Source organism: Plectropomus leopardus, chromosome 11 (assembly GCF_026936395.1).
Source record: "Plectropomus leopardus strain MGB_pleo_1.0 chromosome 11, ASM2693639v1, whole genome shotgun sequence".
In the NCBI taxonomy this organism is placed as follows: Eukaryota; Metazoa; Chordata; class Actinopteri; order Perciformes; family Serranidae; genus Plectropomus; species Plectropomus leopardus.
Window position 1 is genome coordinate 1,309,622 of NC_142186.1, and position 20,487 is coordinate 1,330,108.

General features: G+C 43.3%; 1 protein-coding gene across 2 annotated transcripts; it reads left to right on the forward strand.

The window, feature by feature from the left end:
• The first annotated feature begins 1,053 nt into the window (after positions 1-1,053).
• ppox (protoporphyrinogen oxidase) lies at positions 1,054-15,553 on the forward strand. 2 transcript variants are annotated; one of them, XM_042490898.2, is made up of 13 exons: positions 1,054-1,265; positions 3,733-3,823; positions 4,198-4,332; positions 6,279-6,394; positions 7,961-8,093; positions 8,428-8,572; positions 9,651-9,844; positions 10,919-10,979; positions 11,267-11,385; positions 12,910-13,023; positions 14,464-14,613; positions 14,768-14,810; positions 14,899-15,553. In XM_042490898.2, exons 2-13 carry the CDS (start codon positions 3,740-3,742, stop codon positions 15,033-15,035), a joined length of 1,431 nt encoding a protein of 476 aa, XP_042346832.1. In that variant the 5' UTR covers positions 1,054-1,265; positions 3,733-3,739; the 3' UTR covers positions 15,036-15,553. The 2 variants fall into 2 exon arrangements, with proteins under 2 accessions (XP_042346832.1, XP_087941069.1); XM_088084943.1 differs by lacking the exon at positions 1,054-1,265 and adding an exon at positions 1,304-1,703.
• Positions 15,554-20,487: the final 4,934 nt, after the last annotated feature.

Genomic DNA, 20,487 nt, shown 5'->3' on the forward strand with positions numbered 1-20,487 from the left:
GATATAAATGGAAGATCTGCCGTTTATTTGCAGGTGAGCATGCCTGTTGCCACAGTTACAGTAAGTGCAATGTCAGAGCTCAACTTCTCAGAGGTGATTAAACTCACTCATTTCAGCAACTCTGGAACCAAAAAGTAATTTTTCCATCTCAACGTTCATCAGCTCAGAGTCGAGGGTTACGTTCAGAGTTTGTTAAAGCAGCTCTCTGTTTGGACAGAGGAGTGTGATGACACTCCATGGTGTCAGTGGATGGCTGGCTCTTCTTATTGCAACAAAAATAAGCAGCAGGAGTGCTGCATCCACATCTCCCCAAATATATAACAAAACCCTCAGTACAGATCATCCTAATGATTTCTCTGACCTCTGAGCTCCAACTGATGTCTCAGGACTTTTTCATGCCATCAAATGGTGAAGAATAGAATGTCAAGAAAAAGAGAACTGGACGGCACCTCAAGACACAGAAGGAGAGAAAACTTTTTTAAAAGTTTGAGTGCAAAAAAGGATAAAATATTACAAAAATTAAACTATAAAGATAAAATAATAAAATGTCTATATACACTATATTCACCTTTTACTTATACAGATACTGTATGTTCATGATTGATATTTATGCAGGTTAACTGAACTACATGCATGCTGTGTAGTATATTTACTGTAAAGATATAGAAATATAGCCTGTAAATTATATTGCATAGTAAGTGGTTAAATATTATTGCACAGTAGGAAGTTGCAGTGTGTTACACAGTATAAATGTTAAAAATTTGAATTTCTACATGTGTTATGTGCATATTTATGATGATTAGGGAAAAAATAGAATAAGTTTGTGGTGGAAAAAGTGCAAAAATTAGCTGTCATGTTGTAAGTTATTATCATTATTGTTGTTATTATTATTATTACTTATTGAATTAATTTCTAATTCTGAGTCATACTCCAGACCAGTTGGTGGCGATAGCGCGCTCTTCCATTGTTTTCCGTCCACGTGCCATCAAACTCCTAGCAGAGGAACTGAGGAGGAGACGCTTTTATTTTGAAGGAATCCGGACCGGAAGTATCATGGTAGCTACTGTCAAACCGGACGTCGCACTCCGGTACCGCGGACCAAGTTGAGGTTCCAGCGGACCTCCTCTCGCTGGTTTCACGCCTCCTGAGCTAACTGTGACGCAGTCAGTGTCAGTGTGCGCGTGTTTGTGGAGCTATCGTGTGTTAGTGACGTCAGAGTTAAGACTCGGTAACGTTAACGTTACTGACGTTAACTCCACGGAAAGGTAAGGATATTAAAACTGTCACGCTGGCTGCTTTGGTTCGCTGTTCAACATGGCACTGCGGTTATTAATAGAGGAAAGTTGTCAAGCTCCATCATTTTCTCAACTTCCGGATCCTTTTCTCATTCATGTATTTATTCCCCTTTTCTGTACAGGTGATTTTCTGATAAGTTACTGATTTCTTTCTTTTATTCAGCTACTAATGTCTTGATTATTTTGGAGCCGTGTCCTGTTAAGTTGCTGATTGCATTTTGCTCATGTTTTTGAGCGAAATCGGGGCAGTCAGCTCAGGTTTCAGCTTTCAGAGGTTAGAAGAGCTCTGAACACCAGCACCATCACATGAGCGATCCTCTCCAGCTCCTCAGATGAGCTGCCTGCGGTCTGCAACGAGACATCCCCATCCTCAGGAGGAGGACACTGGGGCTCACAGACATGTGAAAGGTTAGCTAATGCAGGTGAGGGGGCACACAGTAAAGAGTCTGCACACAGGACACAGAGAGGACGAACATGTCCCGGACCACATGAGGATACCTCGGTGATGGTGAGGACAGGGGGTGAAGCAGGTTCTACAGGACAGACGATGGAGACTCTGCTTCAGCTTCACATAGTTTATTTCTGTATTTCGGAAGGTTTAAATGAAGAAAAACTGCCATTAAGTGAACAAGACAGAAGAGACTCCCTCAGTGTGAAGCTGTCCTTTGTCTGCGCTGAAGATGGACAGTTGGTCTGATAAACCTTATCAACATCCACAGGCTTCAGGCCACAGGCACACCCTGTCACACACTCACACACTCATCACACAGTCTCACCACCTCCCACACACACTCACACACTGTACACACGCTGTCTCACCACCTCACACACACACTCACACACTGTCTCACCACCTCACACACACACTCACACACTGTACACACACTGTCTCACCACCTCACACACACACTCACACACACACTGTCTCACCACCTCACACACACTCACACACTGTACACACACTGTCTCACCACCTCACACACACACTCACACACTGTACACACGCTGTCTCACCACCTCACACACACTCACACACTGTACACACGCTGTCTCACCACCTCACACACACACTCACACACTGTACACACGCTGTCTCACCACCTCACACACACACTCACACACTGTACACACACTGTCTCACCACCTCACACACACTCACACACTGTACACACGCTGTCTCACCACCTCACACACACACTCACACACTGTACACACGCTGTCTCACCACCTCACACACACACTCACACACTGTCTCACCACCTCACACACACTCACACACTGTACACACGCTGTCTCACCACCTCACACACACACTCACACACTGTACACACGCTGTCTCACCACCTCACACACACACTCACACACTGTACACACGCTGTCTCACCACCTCACACACACACTCACACACTGTACACACGCTGTCTCACCACCTCACACACACACTCACACACTGTACACACGCTGTCTCACCACCTCACACACACACTCACACACTGTACACACGCTGTCTCACCACCTCAACACTCATGTGTTGAGACCTGGGGGCCACATTAGATCATGTGTAAAGACCTGGGGGCCACATTAGATCATGTGTTGAGACCTGGGGGCCACATTAGATCATGTGTTGAGACCCGGGGGCCACATTAGATCATGTGTTGAGACCTGGGGGCCACATTAGATCATGTGTTGAGACCTGGGGGCCACATTAGATCATGTGTAAAGACCTGGGGGCCACATTAGATCATGTGTAAAGACCTGGGGGCCACATTAGATCATGTGTTGAGACCTGGGGGCCACATTAGATCATGTGTTGAGACCTGGGGGCCACATTAGATCATGTGTTGAGACCCGGGGGCCACATTAGATCATGTGTAAAGACCTGGGGGCCAGTGGCCTCTCACATCACACGAGTTCTTAAAAATAATGAGACAAACTCAGTTGTTTTATCGTTAAGTGAAGAGGTATTCAGTGCTCCAGCTCTCCTGAAAGGAGCAGTGTGCAGTCGTCACTGTGGTCTTCCTGCCTCGTTGCTGTGGCCGTGTCTTCCTCTGAGCAGGCCATGTCTGCCTCTGAGCAGGCCGTGTCTTCCTCTGAGCAGGCCGTGTCTTCCTCTGAGCAGGCCGTGTCTTCCTCTGAGCAGGACATGTCTGCATGAGGTTTCCATTCTGTTAGCTTGTTTACTGTCTGTTTATGAAAACACATCAGCTCTGCCTGCGTCATTCTTATGATACATGAATACAAACTGATGCTGCGGTTACTGTGAGGGAAAAAATTCAAGTGTTCGTTCTTGACTAACCAATTATGTGTTGTGGGCCACATCCAGTATATATTTAAAATCAAGCCGGTGGCCATTTAAAATAAGTCTGTGGACAACATTCGGCCCCTGGGATGGACTTTGGACATGCCTGGTCTAAGCTCATGTCTTTTGTGTTTGCAGTCAGCCAATGAGAACAGTTGCAGTCCTTGGAGGGGGGATTGGGGGTTTGGCAGCATCTTACTACCTTTGCAAGAGCCCCCAGGTTACAAAGGTAATGCACACACACAGGCACGCATGTACACACACACACACACACACACACACACACACACACACACACACACACACACACACACACTACTGTGATCATGTTATTCTGTATTGATGCCCCCCCCCCCAACAAAACAACTGCAGGGAAATGTAGAACACAAGTCAGTCAGTCAGTCAGTCATTTTCTGTAACCGCTTGTCCTCGTAAGGGTCGCGGGGGGGCTGGAGCCAATCCCAGCTGTCATCGGGCGGAAGGCGGGGTACACCCTGGACAGTTCGCCAGACCATCGCAGGCACATATGTGTCTATATGACACATATTGACAGACAACCAACCGTAACGATTGCAAATGTAAAAACCTTTTTTTTCTCTCCAGGTCATTGTATTAGAGTCCAGTAGTCGATTTGGAGGCTGGCTGTGGTCCACCAGAAGGTCAGATGGGGCGGTGTTTGAACATGGACCCAGAGGGATTCGACCTGCTGGGGCGGTGGGACGCAACACACTCAATATGGTAAGTGCTGATCAATAATTTTAAAGCTGTGTTTCCATCAAAGGCTTCCAGTAAAGTACCGTGGGAACCAAAAGTAACTCCTACAAACATGTACCTAGACCCTAGATCTTGTTAGGGTTTCCATCGCGGACAGTACTCTTACATGTGGTCAGGGTCAAGCAGCTCTCGCTGTATTTCCTTGTTCACCGGTGATAGAGAGTGAAGTCTGCACCTTGTTTATTGTCCACAGGACAGGGCTGCATAGTGACATTTTCAGAACAAAAAAGCGGGTTTGTGCATTGACTCCTTGTCAGGCAAGAGTAGGGGTTCAGTGCTGCCAGGAGTGCACAGGAACGATGCTCCATCAAGACGCTCCATTTTTTTCTCCAAGACAGGACTAGAATATGTAGTTAACATAATCTGGTCACAATTAATATACTTTTTTAAATTTTTTAACACAATTGTAGTTGTGCATGTTAAATAAAAAATCATAATAACACATCCAATGGGATAATCAGAAGTCCTAAATCAATTCAAAAATATTTTTTTGGTCTATCAGCTAGGTGGCCGACTCGCACTAGCTTAAGCTCATGTTTAAAGTTCAAATGTTTAAAAGAGACATTTATCAGAAATATTTTAATGTACTTACGATAATTCTTATTTTTTGTGTGTATTTGACGCACTTGGTGACAAAAAAAGGTGGAAAGAAAAATATATTTATCTGTATACAGGGTAAAGCAAAGAGAATAGGTTGGAAAAACCTATATTTGATATTCATTGATATATTCAGTTTTGCAATTAAAGATTTGTATTGAATCACTTTATTCTTTTGGTGCATGTGTGTGCAGGCAGGGGGTTTGGGTGTGAGGGTGGGGATGCCTGGCTTATCTTAGACACAAGCCATGGAAAAAAGATTGGGAACCTCTGATTGTAAAAAAGTCCAAGATAGAAGCAGACTTTAAACTCCACAGCAGCTGCAGGATAAACACTGAAACTGTAAATATGAGCTGGGCAGCTTCATGTTGACTGGACCTCAGGAGGAGCAGACTATGAAATCATCCAACCACTGGAGTCACCAAGGTGAAGAACTGCTCCATCATTAACATGACAGCGAGTCAAATGGATTCCCCCACCTTCTCCAGAGAGAAACTGCAAGACTTTAATTTCCAAGATGCTTCACTTCAATCTGCCTTTTTAAGAACTGCATTATCAGCAGATGAAGCAGCATCTCAAATACGCCCTCTTCACCAAATCAGCTCTGGTTCTTTAACCAGTTCAGTTCAGGATTCTTAGAACCTCGGTGCTTTCCAGTGAACCAGCCTGTGTTCCATCGTTTTTGCACAGAACTGTTGTAATCATGTGTCATTAGTGCACAACAGAAGGAAACAGTAGTAGTAGCAAAATCGCAGATTACATTGACTACCTGTGAACATTTGATCTGTAACTACAGATAATATTTTTTACCCCCAAAAAACAAGCATAAATCAACCATAAATGAGCCCACTTTTCATTGTTGTCTTCTCCATCCTCTCCTTCCAAACTGGAATATAACACACACACACACACACACACACACACACACACTGATGTTGTCATGGTTCAAGCTTCAGGTCGAGGAAAACCTGCTAGTTTTTGGTTCCAGCTGAGAACCAACTTTTTGGCTTCTGAACCAATTTATTATTGGACAAAATGCTTTGAATGGTTCAAAATAAGTTGCGGCAACCAGAACAGAACCGGTTCCATGTTAGTGGAAAAAGGGTTTAATGAGAGGTGAGGGAACTGTGAGGATGGATGGAATGACAGACTGAGATCTAGTGTGAGACACAGAAATATCCCAAACACACAGCAACGACTCTGCTACATGGTATTCAGGCACAGCAGCCTATCGGTTTAATATTAAACCCTGTAACTGTGTGTGTGTGTGTGTGTGTGTGTGTGTGTGTGTGTGTGTGTGTGTGTGTGTGTAGGTGGATGACCTGGGTCTTGGGGGGGAGCTTCTTCCAGTCACCTACAGTGATGTCGCCTCCAAGAACAGATATCTGTACGTCAACAAAGAGCTGCACAGGATGCCTGCAGGGATCAGGTTGGTCAGAAAAGTGTCTCATATTCACCACAGCTTGTTGTGTGGCTAACTGCTGTCAAATCTGTGCAATTTTCAGTAAATCCTGAAAATTGCAAGTCCAAATAGTACTGTTGCGAGTCTTACTAACTAGCAGGAAGACCAAACACAAGGAGAAAGTGGCTTCATGGCTGTGAAGAAGCATGTAAGACAGAAGACTGGCAAACAAACGGGTTGCCTGTTATCTGACTCAACGACATATTCCAGTGAGATCATATTAGAGCAATATCATCACCTCCCTGCTGAGGGTTGCTGTATGATGCATGTGAGGAACATGCCAGGGTTTTTGTTCTGCCTAAATGTTTATTTTGCACAGAGGTGCAGTTGTACCTGATATTTAGAGATTTGTCCACCACATTCCTGTTTTTGACAGCCAGAAGATTGAAGAACAAGAGCAAATCCATTTCCTGTAGAATCCTTCAAAAATACACATTCAGCTCTGCAAATAACACAGCTGCTCTTCTTGCCAACCCATTCTGATGAGTCTTTATTCTCTGAGATGATTCACACTCCTACGGACTCTCTCTTTTTTTTTTCTAAATAATATACAAAAATGAGCATATGTAGAAATAAAGAAAAGCACCTACTTCTTCCCAATCCACTAATTTTCTCTACTCATACTTCCAATCCCTCGATCCCAACCTGCTAGGCTACTACTGTCAAAAATAAAATGAAACAGTGATAGCAATGCTAACATCTGAAAAAGGAAATGATGGAAAACAAAATCTTAGTATCTATCTATCTATCTATCTATCTATCTATCTATCTATCTATCTATATCTATATCTATATCTATATCTATCTATCTATATATATCTATATATATATATATATATATATATATATATATATATATATAAAATATATATTGGAAGAGGGTAAATACACAAGAGAAAAGAAAGGGGGAAAAAAAACAACAACACTATGCCTGCTGCACAGTTACACACACACACACACTTAACATGTATACATAAAAATGAAAATAAAAGTAATGTAAAACGGTCTTAAAATGAAAGAAAACAAAATTAATCAAATTTATCAAAGTAAAATTTTATTAATCAAAGATACATTTTATTGCGCTTCCTTACAGTAGTGCACGCTGTTTGTTGTCTCATCCGCAGCCTCTCTGCTGTGTGTGGTCCTCACTCAGGGACGTGTGTATCCCGCGTCCTGGTCTTTCTCAGCCTGCCTTATACGTATCCAAGTAAAGCCTGACATTAAATCAGCATTTTCCTGGCACTGTGCAAACTTTCATCTCGTCATAGAACAAGGTGCAACCAGCTCGGGCCAGAGTGACTGATCTGCCTGAACATTAAAATGCTGAACCAATAGAAATGTAATGTGTACCTCATGAAGTGGTTACTGAGCATATTTTCATTGCACCTGTGAAAGAATAAGTATCGATACTTTTTTTAGAAGGTGAGATGAATATGATGGCTGGTAACAATATTGTGATCTTTTAGTTTTTGGTCTCAGCTGTGTTTTCAATGTCCTGTCCTCTGTTTCTCTGTCTCTCCGTCCCTCTTTCAGTGGACTTTTGAGGACTGTCCCCCCCTTCTCCCGTCCTCTTCTTTGGAGTCTTGCCAAGGAGATAGTGGTGAAGAAAGGCAAGGAAGAGGACGAGTCCGTCCATTCATTCGTTTCAAGGAGGCTAGGAAAGGAGGTGAGGAGATGACTGTGATATCCAGCTGAAAGCAGCAGGATGTATAAACCAGAGAAAGACCTAAATGGCAGCATAGCATATTTACATAAACAGCATGTGCAGTGGATACCAATGGATCACATATTTCCTAGTTTGCCTTAAAACATTGCCTGTTTGCTGAGTGAGATGAAGCTCCCGTTTCAGCTGAGCTTTAGAAGACAGCACCAAGACTGCAGAGTTTGTCCTCCATCACATACAATGGAGGACTGTTTGGAAGGGATCTCTTCATTCTAATGTCATTATGAAGAGTCTGTCATTACCTTTGATGACATTTTCTTCCTCTGTGTGTGTTCAGCTGGCAGACATAGCTGTGGACAGTTTGTGTCGTGGTGTGTTTGCGGGGGACTGCAGGAAGCTGAGTGTGCGCTCTTGTTTTCCTCCCTTGTACAATGCAGAGCAGCACAGAGGATCCGTGGTTCTGGGCATGCTGCTGGGCTCAGGTACACTCCAACACTTACTATACTGATGCTACTTTGAGGACAGTTCTTTTGATTCATTCTCCTTTCTTAACCCTTTGAAACCTGGAGTGACATCACTTTCCCTGTGCTGCTTTCAGACACCTCTCACAAGTATTTAAACCTTTAAATCCTGAGCAAATTAGTGCAATTTATGTCAGACACAATGGAAAGAGGCACCTGGTGGCTCAGTGGATAAAGCGGGTGTCCCACGTACAGAGGCTGTGTTCGATTCCGGCCTCGGCCCTTTGCTGCCCCTCTCTCTCTCCCCCTTTCACACTTGTGCTGTTCTGTATATTAAAGGCAAAAAATGCCCAAAAAAAAAATCTTCGAAGAAACATGGGAAAAAAGGCACTGAGCAGCTTGGTAAGAAATGTTCTATAAATTGCAAGGGATTTGTAGATTGGGGAAAACAGAGATATCATTTTACCATAATTACATATTTAAAAGTATATTACTAAATTATTACAACTTTTAATAATTATTATTATTTTAACCTTCTTTCTTTTAAAAAGAAACAAATTTTCAGGTAATTGTTCTTGCTCATATGTAATTTCTTCCTTTATTGCTCATTGCTCCCCCCCACCCCCCAGCATTAAAAACAGCCAGAACCTTTGCTCCCCCTGACGCTCTGTGCTCCACTTCTGCACAAAAGACAGAATACAGAAGGCAGAAGGAAAGAAAGCAAACAGAATGTGATAGAGGTTGGAAGCAACTGGAATTTGCAGATGAGTTCTATCTGACTGTGACTCGTGTTTCAGAACATAGCTGATAAAAACACACAATACAAAGTTTATAGAAAGAGTTGAAACAACACCTCTCTGATTAAGTCTAAGTTAAAAAAAAAATCTAATATTGTGAGCTACACAAAAGTAGTATGCATATGTACTGTATTGTATAGAGTATTTAAATAAACATGACAGAAACCATTTTTCAACCCCAGTCCTTAAAAAGTTGGGACGCTGTATAAAATGTGAAAAAACAACAACAAAAAAAACCCCACAGTAATGTGTCTCATCTTTGTGCATTATGGGACTAAAGTTGTTTGATTGAAAACCTGCAGGTCCCTCTCCTGTGGTCCCCCCTGGCCCTCTCGCTCAAAGATCTGTGAAAGAGTCATGGGCTCAGTGGTCCCTGAGTAGGGGGGTGGAGTCCCTCCCAGAATCCATCACAGAGTATCTCCAGCAGAGCAGCAGAGTGCAGCTGCACAGAGAGGCAGCTGTTCGACACATCAGCCCTTCAGCCTCGGGTTGGGAGGTCAGTGAGACTGTAAACTGCATGTACATGATGGAGATTATGACTGTGATGTTAATGTTTAGCTGCTTCAGCATGGTGTTTCTAATGGAAATCATCAAGTCCAATAAGGCAACTGAAACTGTAAAGTTCCTCAGAGTTTGCAGAGCAAAGAGAGGGGAAGATCTGCACCAGAAAGCCAGATCAGTGTGTTAGCCAGCTATGTTGAGTCTAAAGCCAGACTTTTCCATCCTATGAATGTGGCTTTCTTCTAATCGCCATGGTTACTTACGCTGCTGAGTTTTGGTTTGAAATCAGCTGAAAGGTGCCTTTCTCAGCCCTTTAGAGTAGCATTACTCTATATTTGAGAAAGTAACTCAATCACTACATCAGAACATGCAATCATTTTTGTTATTTTTATGTTACAGGCAGCTTGTCCATTATCATGACAGAAGAATATCTGATCACATTGTATGACTAAATCAATTTTTAAAAAGGAGTGCAAAGGGGAGTCCCAGGTTGACGCACTGTGTGTTGGCAGTGTGGCTCAGGATCAGGGTTCTTCTGTCCATCACAGTCTCAATAACAGGTGCTCTTCACTAGCAGAGATATAAGAAGTTTGGTGATCCTCTGACTTTTCATCTAGTGCCACCATTAGGTCAACATTTGAATGTGTCCCATACTTCTGTTGATAACCTTCAGAACTGACGACATTCAAATCAGCCTTGGGTGCACTCTGTGTTCACTAGCAAATGCTAGCATGCTAAAACACTAAACTCATATGGTGAATATGGTAAACATTAGCATGTATGAGCAGAGCTTCCAGGCTGGAAACCTAAACATGCTGGACTCTTAATATGACTGTTTTCATTGTGTGTGTGTGTGTGTGTGTGTGTGTGTGTGTGTGTGTGTGTGTGTGTGTGTGTGTCTGTGTGTGTCTGTGTCTGTGTGTGTGTGTGTGTCTGTGTCTGTGTGTGTCTGTGTCTGTGTCTGTGTGTGTGTGTGTGTGTGTGTGTGTGTGTGTGTCTGTGTGTGTGTGTGTGTGTGTCTGTCTGTGTCTGTGTGTGTGTGTGTGTGTGTGTGTGTGTGTGTGTGTAGATCAGTCTGAAGGATGGAGTTGTATCTGCTGACCACATCATCTCTGCGCTGCCTGCCAAAGGTAAGTAGTGTCTAACAGAATATAAGTAGTAGGATCAAATCTCCTTTCAAATCTTCCTCATAACATCTTTAGTATTTATTTAAAATATTAAGTATTGCTATAAATTACACAATTAAAAGTGCAATGTCGGTATTTGAATGTAAAATGTATATTATAAATGTCTTACACTTGCTGCTACAAAATAATAACCTCAATGTTTTTGTACACAATACCAAACATTCTCATTCTATCACAATAGAGAACTATAGAAAACAGATGTTGTCTTCGCCCCTCTCTGTGCCCTGCAGCGCTCGCCTCTGTCCTGCCCTCCTCCTATCAGCCTCTCATCCAGCTGCTGCAAGACATCTCCACTGTAACAGTCGCTGTGGTAAATCTGGAGTATGAGGGCTCCATCCTGCCTGTGACGGTGAGGAGTGCAGTCGAACACACACACTAAATACTTTAGTTTAGAACTGTGAATGGAGCTCTGCAGAGGTCATCAGATGACTGGATTTGAGAGCAAAATACCTAAACAGCAGATTGGTGTAAGAACACAATGACTCCATTCAGGGGCGTCGCCAGGAATTCTGGACCCCATGAAAACATATCTCACTGGGCCCCATCACCACGGCCCATGACAACCCTGCACAATTGTTATAACCAGTCTGGCAAATACTCAAATGAACTGCCCTCACTTTCTTCACCTTCTTCTGTCCTCTCTTCATCATTGTCACTACCCTCATACTCTTCACTTCCTTCATCCTCTAACACGTCCTGTTCCTTTCTATCTGCTAGGACTGAACCCTCTACAAACAAGAAAGCAAACAGGATGAATATTAGAGTCTCGTCCTGCTTTTAGCCTAACATACATGAAAACAGGATAATTACTGTTCCTGTTTCTAAGTTCCTTTCAGGTGAAACGACTACAAATGATTGCTTGGGAATTACTTTTAGTTGCCACATTATGAGCTCACCTCGTTTCACATCCTCAGAAACATGAGCAGATGTTGAGGGGCCTGCCGCTGCTTCACTTTCTTTATTATTCTTAAGATTATTTGAAGCCAAGTGACTTGTTGAATAACAAGGGCTTATTTGGTATAATCTAACCCCTCAAAGTGAAAAAAAACTCCAAAAACTACAGTTTACTTTCAGTAAGATTCAGCCACACTTGATGCTATGACCCTAAAATTGGAATTATTCCCCTCAATTCTTAGTTAACTTCTTTAGCACTAATAGAAATAATCTTACTTGAAATTAAATACATCATGTTTGTAGGGCATTAGCAGGCTTTTAAAGCTATTGCAAAGTCAGTTACATCATATGAATCTGGAGATTGTAATGAATCTGTTGAAATATGTTAAGCTAACTCACTGGGAAATTAGCTAAATATCGCTCCAAAGCTGACTGACTTTACTGCGAGGTAATATCTAAAAATATAATGTCATATGAGATTGTACCGATGATGCTGAGTAATTTATGAATATAATAAACTTTTATATAAAACGCAAATATTATCCAGGCTAGACTCCTGCTGGCTGACTGCCTTGAATCTAAATTGCTGGTATTAGTTTTAATCATTCTTAAACTGTGTGAGTTGTGCCCACCTTTCTTTTGAAAGAAAGTCGTTAAAAGTTGTTTTCCTTCAGCTTGCTTCCTATTTTTCTCTTTTCTTTCTTTCCTTTTTTGATACCCTGACTTCCTTTTTTGTGGGGAATGAGAGGGGCCTCTGAGAGAGACTGCAGATTTTTTCCAGAAAGGAATTCTGAATGTTTATTTATTCAGACAGTTTTAGTTAACTTATTGCAGTCATAACTTAGAGAGAAAAAAGAGAGTGGGTAGTCAGTTACACTTTTCCCCGCCTCAGACGTCACACTAGCTTGTGTCAGTTGTTCTGGCTTGTTGTGTTATGGCCGTGTGTGTGTGTCTGTGTGTATATGTTTGTGTGTGGCAGGGTTTTGGTCACCTGCTTCCATCATCAGAGGATCGGGGGTTACTGGGAGTGGTCTATGACTCTGTTCCATTCCCTCAACACAACAGACCTCATGGACAGACCACCAGACTGACGGTACTCACTCACTCGCATGCACACCCGGACTTCTCTATAATATGTCAATGACGCACGCACACACTCACTCACACTGACTCACTTACTCACTCACTCACTCACTCACTCACTCACTCACACACACACACACACACACACACACACACACACACACACACACACACACACACACACACACACCAATTTGCTCCCAATGCCACGTCATCGAAGTGTGCATGTTTATGAATGGTTACTATCTAGTAGGTGGCCCCTTGTGCGGTAGCTTCTGCCACTACAGTGTGAATGTGTGTGTGTGACATGTCCTGTGAAAGCGCTTTGTGTAGTCGAAAAGACTAGAAAGCGCTAAACAAGTACAGTCCATTTATCATTTACACTCACTCACTCACTCACTCACACACACACACTCACTCACTCACTCACTCACTCACTCACTCACTCACTCACTCACACACTCACTCACTCACTCACTCACTCACATACACACACACACTACTCACTCGATCACTCACTAACACACTGTCTCACTCACACACACAATCACTCACTCGCTCAGTCACACGCTGACTCACACACACACACACACACTCACACTTTCACACTCACTCAATCACTCACTCACTCACTGACTCACACATTGACTCACTCACCCACAAACACACACACACTCACTCACTCACTGACTCACACATTGACTCACTCACCCACAAACACACACACACACTCACTCACTCACTCACTGACTCACTCACTCACATACACACACACACACACACACTCAATCACTCACTCGCTCAGTCACACACTGACACACACACACACTCACTCACACTCACACTCAGTCGATCACTCACTCACTCACTGACTCACACATTGACTCACTCACACCCACAAACATACACACTCACTCACTCACTCACTCACTCACTCACTCACTCACTCACTCACTCACACCCACACACACACTCACTCACTCACTCACACACTCACTCACTCACTCACTCACATACACACACACACTCACTCACTCAATCACTCACTCAGGCACACTGACTCACACACTACTCACTCACTAACACACTGTCTCACTCACTTACACACTGACTCACAGTCATACACACACTCAATCACTCAGTCACTCAGTCACACACTGACACACACACTCACACTCTCACACTCACTCGATCACTCACTCACTCAGTCACACACTGACTCACTCACTCACTCGATCACTCACTCACTCACTGACTCACTTACACATTGACTCACTCACACCCACAAACATACACACACACTCACTCACTCACACCCACAAACATACACACTCACTCACTCACTCACTCACTCACTCACTCACTCACCCACTCACTCAAACACTGTCTGGACACCCCTGAGTGAAGTGAGTCCACACCGCTAACCTGTGGTCATGACCTTGTTTTCCAGGTGATGATGGGAGGGGCCTGGTTTCAGGAAGTGTTTGGGGCCCCAGAAGCAGTAACAGAGGAGAGTCTTTTAGCACGAGCCACAGAGGCAGTGCACTGCCACCTAGGAGTCACAACAGCACCCAGCTGGAGCCGGGTGACTGTGCAGAGGGTAGGACAGGACTGTGTCTGTGGAAACCAGTTCCCAGTTCATGTCTCTGTTGTTGTCTGTCTGTTGTTTATTTCATCACTTTATTAGAAGTCAGTACATCTGTTATTTCTGCATCTTTGCAGTAGTAATGAACATTCTGTTTCTCTCCTATCAGGACTGCATACCTCAGTATTATTTGGGACACTTTCGGAGAGTAGGTGAGCACTGACAGACACATGACACGTGACAATGATACATTGATAAGGTTTAATGAAACATTATTTTATGGTTTGTCTGTCTTTCCAGAGTCCATGCGTAGCTTCATAACAGAGAAGAATCTCTCACTATCTCTGATTGGTTCCTCCTATGATGGTGTGTCAGTCAACGATGTCATCTTCAGTGGACGAATGGCTGCAGAGGAGTTGCTGGGAACTCGACTTTGATGGAGCAGCTCAAAAAAATTATACATCATATTCAGTGTGCTGTTGAGAATCCATTTTTGTTTGTACCCATGTGTGCATCAAGCACTCATTCATGTATCACACAAACGGCTTGTGTTTCGTGTTCAAGTTCAGTCCTTAAAGAGTAACTAAACCCCCCACTTTTGGCTTGGGTGCCTCCCTTCTGAAATGTGAAAAAAGTTTTAAATGGGCGGGGCTGGGAGGTGTGCTGGGATCGTTGCACAGTGTGTGATAATTTTCACAGTGTGGTTCAAAGAGGCTGATGCTGATTGCTCTTCAGTACAACTCATGTGACTTGCACTTTAAAGCCTTAATGTACCTTCAACCTGTCATCACATGTTGGTTCTGTGGGAAAGACTTCATGATGGACTCATGAGCATATATGAACTGATTTTTATATTTTAATGCATTCATGAGTGCTCTAAGGTGGCCTATGGTGTACATATGTAAAGCCCTCTGAGGCACATTTGTGATCATGTAAATAAAAGTAAAGAAAATTCTGTTAGATTTTTCCTTTTTATGGTAAGGAAGCCCTAAAAGGACATATTTCTATACTTTTTATTTGCTCCGTTTATGCGTGATAACGACATATATCCAGTTGTTTTCTTGTGATAATGACTTATTTTTCTTGTTATCTTGGGAAACAAAACTGGTTTTCTCGTGATAACGGATTAGTTTATCTTGGGAAAACAAAGCCCATTTTGTCGAGATAATGACATAACTTTCTGGTGATTAAGAAAACAAAACATCATGCTAGTCACTGTGATAAGCAAGAGGAGGAAATACCGTGCCGCCATTCCCCACACTAATGAGGTAAGTTAAGTCTATTTTTACTTGCTTTGTATGGAGCCAGAATGATAACTTTAATGTTTGGCATTGAAAATAAAATTTGGCATTGAAAAAAAAAAATCTGAAAACTGAAAAACAAACACTGGCACTGAAACACTTGCATTGCAAAAAGTTGTAATGGCATCAAACCAAGTATTGGCACTGAAAATGTTTAATTGACGAAAAAAAAACATAAAAACTTACAACATTTTTATCCGTTTTTGGAGGACATACTATACTATAATTTTTTTTTTTATCAATTTTTGGACAACATACTATACTATGATGTTTTATCAATTTTTTGGTTGACATACTTGGATATGGAAGCCCTGAGGGGCAAGTGCTAATTTTTCTTCCCTGGTGATCCATTTTCTAAGTTTAATTTTTTTTTCATGTGTGAAATAGAGTGAAAACAATGTTTTTTGCAAGAAAAAAAACTATTTATGAGAAAATCTGTTTTTTTTTAAATTGCAAGAAAATTGCAAGAAACTTTGTTTTGTGAAAATTGATTTTTTTTTCTCCTTTGCCCCTCAGGGCTTCTATAGATGGATGACATACATAAAACAAACTATAATATGACGTTTTTATCACTTTTTGGACAACATACTATACTATGACATTTTCATCAATTTTTGGATGATATTCTATACTATAATGTTTCTATACATTTTTGTTCGACATACTATTCTATGACATTTTTATCATTTTTTGGACAACATACTATACTATGACACTTTTATCAGTTTTTGGACAACAAACTATTTTATAAAGTTTTTATCAAATTTTGGACAACATACAATACTATGACATTTTTGTTACTTTTTGGAAGACATACTATCCTATGACATTTTTATCAATTTTTGGATGAGATACTATTTCAATTTTTTGATTAAATGCTATACTGTGATGTTTTTTTCCATTATTGGAAGACATACTATACTATGACGTTTTCATCAATTTTTGAACAGAATGCTATACTATGTCGTGGTTTAAATAGGGGATTCATTAATTAATTAGCAAATAATTTAAATTATTAATTAAGTAATAAATCATTACCAAAATACTTAACTATAACTCGTAATGCAAAATTATGATTCAGCAATATGAATTGGTATAAAGATCCATCCATCCATCCATTTTTTTCCGCTTATCCGGGGCGGGTCGTGGGGACAACAGGCAAAGCAGAAAATTCCAGACATCCCTCTCCCCAGCAACACTTTCAAGCTCGTCCTGGGGAATCCCAAGGCGTTCCCAGGCCAGACAAGCTATGTAATCCCTCCAGTGTGTTCTGGGTCCACCCAGGGGCCTCCCACCAGCAGGACATGCTCGGAACACCTCCAATGGGAGGTGCCCAGGAGGCATCCTAATCAGATGCCTGGAACCACCTCAACTGGCCCCTTTGATGCGAAGAAGCAGTGGCTCTACTGCGAGCTCCTCCCGGATGTCCAAGCTCCTCATCCTATCTCTAAGGCTGAGCCCAGCCACCCCGCGGAGGAAACTCATTTTGGCCGATTGTATCCACAATCTCATTCTTTTGGTCACTACCCAGAGCTCATGACCATAGGTGAGGGTTGGAACATAGATGGACTGGTAAATCGAGAGCTTCGCCTTCTGGGTCAACTCCTTGTTCACCACAATGGTCCAGTGGAGTACCCACATTACTGTCCATGTCCAGAGTCTTCAGCATCTCAGGGCAAATCTCATCCACACCTGATGCCTTGCCGCCGATAAACTTTTTGACTACCTCAGTGACTTCTGCCAGGGATATGGATGAAGTTTCCCCCGAGTCTTCACATTCTGCCTCCTCCACAGAGGATGTGAAGGCAGGGTTCAGGAGTTCCTCAAAGTGGTCCTTCCACTGTTTGACAGTATCCCCGGTCCAGGTCAGCAGTTCTTCTCTCCTGCTGAGGACAGCCTGTGATAAGCCCTGCTTCCCCTTTCCAAGATGTCTCACAGTTTGCCAGAACTTTCTTGAGGCCAACTGAAAGTCCTCCTCCATGGCCTACCTGAACTCCTCCCACACCCAAGTTTTTGCTTTGATGACCTCCTCTGCTGCAGCCCTTCTGGCCAACTGGTAACAAACCAGTCAGTAAATTTTATGTACAAAAGTTCATAAAATTTACTGACATCATTATCCACATATCTCACCCCACCTAATCAAGACAAATCTCAAATTTGTGCAAAATTGTAGCTATAAAATTATAAAAATATGAGGGCAGTGATGGTGGTGATGATGATGATGATGATGATGATGATGATGATGATGATGATGATGATTGTGATAGTAACAATTGTGATGGTGGTGACGATGATGATGATGATGATGATGATGCTAGTGATGATGATGAAGATGATGATTGTGATAGTGATAATTTTGATGATGATGATTGTGATAGTGATAATTGTGATGATGATGATGATGATGATCATGATCATAATGATGCTGTTGATGATGATGAAGATGATGGTTGTGATAGTGATAATTGTGATGGTAGTGATGATGATGATGATGAAGATGATGGGGATGACATTGATGGTGATGATGATGATGACAATGATGGTGGTGACGATGATGATGATGAACGGAAGACATGATGGCAGGGTTCAGGACTTCTTCAAAGTGTTCCCTCCGCTGCTTAACGATATCCCCAGAGCAGTTCTCCTCCCCTGCTGAGCACAGCCTGAGACAAGCCCTGCTTTCCCTTTTGGAGACGTCTCATGGTTTGCCAGAACGTCCTTAAGGCGGACTGAAAGTCCTCCTCCATGGCCTCCCCAAACTCCTCCCACACCCAAGTTTTAGCTTTGGCGACCGCCTCAGCTGTAGCCCTTCTGGCCAACTGGTACCTGTCTGCTACATCAGGAGACCCCTGGGCCAGTAGCGCCCAAAAGGCTCCTTCTTCAGCCTGACGGCCTCCTTTACCACTTGTGTCTACCAGGAGGTCCTCCGGTTTCCACCATGACAGGCACTGACGACCTTCTGACCACAGCTTCTAGCAGCAGCCTCCACAATGAAGGCTTTGAACAAGGACCACTCGGATTCCATGTCCTCAACCTCCCCCGGGATGCACAAAAAGTTCTTCAGAAGTGTGAGTTGAAGACAGGGGCCTCCACCAGACGTTCCCAGTTCACCCTCATTACACATTTGGGCTTACCGGGTCTTTCCGGCAGTCTCCCCCACCACCTGATCCAACTCACCACCAGGTGGTGATCAGTTGACAGCTCCGCACCTCTCTTCACCTGAGTGTCTAAGACATACAGCTGCAGATCAGATGATACGACCACAAAGTTGATTATTGATCTCTGGCCTAGGGAGCTCTGGTAACAAGTACACTCATGAACATCTCTGTGCTCGAACATGGTGTTTGTTATGGACACTCCATGACTAGCACAGAAGTCCAATAACAAAACACCACTCAGGTTCAGATTGGGCAGGCCACTCCTCCCAATCACGCCCCTCCAGGTCAATCCATTGTTGCCCAAGTGAACACTGAAGTCCCTCGGGAGAACAATGGAGCCCCCAGTTGGCATCGTTGTTTGGTGCATAAGCACAAACAACAGTGAGAGACCTCCTCTTAGCGACCCTCTCGTTCTCCAGGGAGAACTCCAACATAGTTGCGCTCAGCCAGGGACTTGTGAGTATCGCCACACCTGCCGGGTGCCTCTCACCCTGGCCAACTCTGGAGAAGGAGAGAGTCCAGCCCCTCTCCAAGGTTACGGTTCCAGAGTCAGAGCTGTGCATAGAGGTGAGCCTAACTATATCTAGTTGGTACCACTCCACCTCCTGCACAAGCTTCGGCTCCTTCCTCGCCAGAGAGGTGACGTTCCACATCCTCAGAGCTAGCCTTCGAAGCCAGGGGTCAGCACGGCCGGGGCCCCGCCCCTATCTGCTGCCCGGCACACAATGCACCCAGCCCTGATTTCCAGTCCTGCAGGCGGTGGGCCCTCATGGTGGCGGCAGCATGTAAATCCTTCAGGCTGAGCCCGACCAGGACCGATGGCCAAAGACCCAGCCCCCAGACGCTGGCCTTTGATAACCTCGTCCAGTACAGGGACACCGGGCCCCCTCTCTGGAGACAGACTTGGGTGGTGCCCCAGTGTCCCCAAACTGGGCAAGGTTAAGTCCGCTTGATTTGGCCGTATCATCAGGGTCTTGGTGAATTGCTCTTAGTCTGGCCCCTCCCCTGGGACCTCTTTGCCTTGGGTGACCCTACCAGGAGCTAGAGCTCCTGACAACACAGCTCCCAGGATCACAGGGACACGCAACCCCCCCCCCACACGCTAAGGTGGCAATTTGCAGGGGGGTGGTATAAAGATGAAGTGGAGTAATGGGACTCAACCTTGGCTATCAGGAACAAAAAGTTTACATTAAAAATTAAGAGTTTAAAAACCTCAGAGCACCACATTAAAATAGAAAGGTTGATAGCCCATTTTGCCTTATAAATTAATATAATCTCATAATTTGCTAAAGAGTTCTTTTTCCAGGTGTACAGGGACTCGAAATTATACACACAAAAATCACAAGATCAAGTGTCTTTATAAATGAAAGGCTTATTAAACTACTCACTACACAGCAAAACACTAACAAACTAATAAATGAAGTGACGAT

Coding starts and splice junctions, on each gene's coding strand:
- ppox (XM_042490898.2), top strand. CDS start 3,740: ATGAGAACAGTTGCAGTCCTTGGAGGGGGGATTGGGGGTTTGGCAGCA. Junction 13,024..14,463: donor GACAGACCACCAGACTGACG/GTACTCACTCAC, acceptor CTTGTTTTCCAG/GTGATGATGGGAGGGGCCTG. Junction 14,614..14,767: donor GCCGGGTGACTGTGCAGAGG/GTAGGACAGGAC, acceptor CTCTCCTATCAG/GACTGCATACCTCAGTATTA.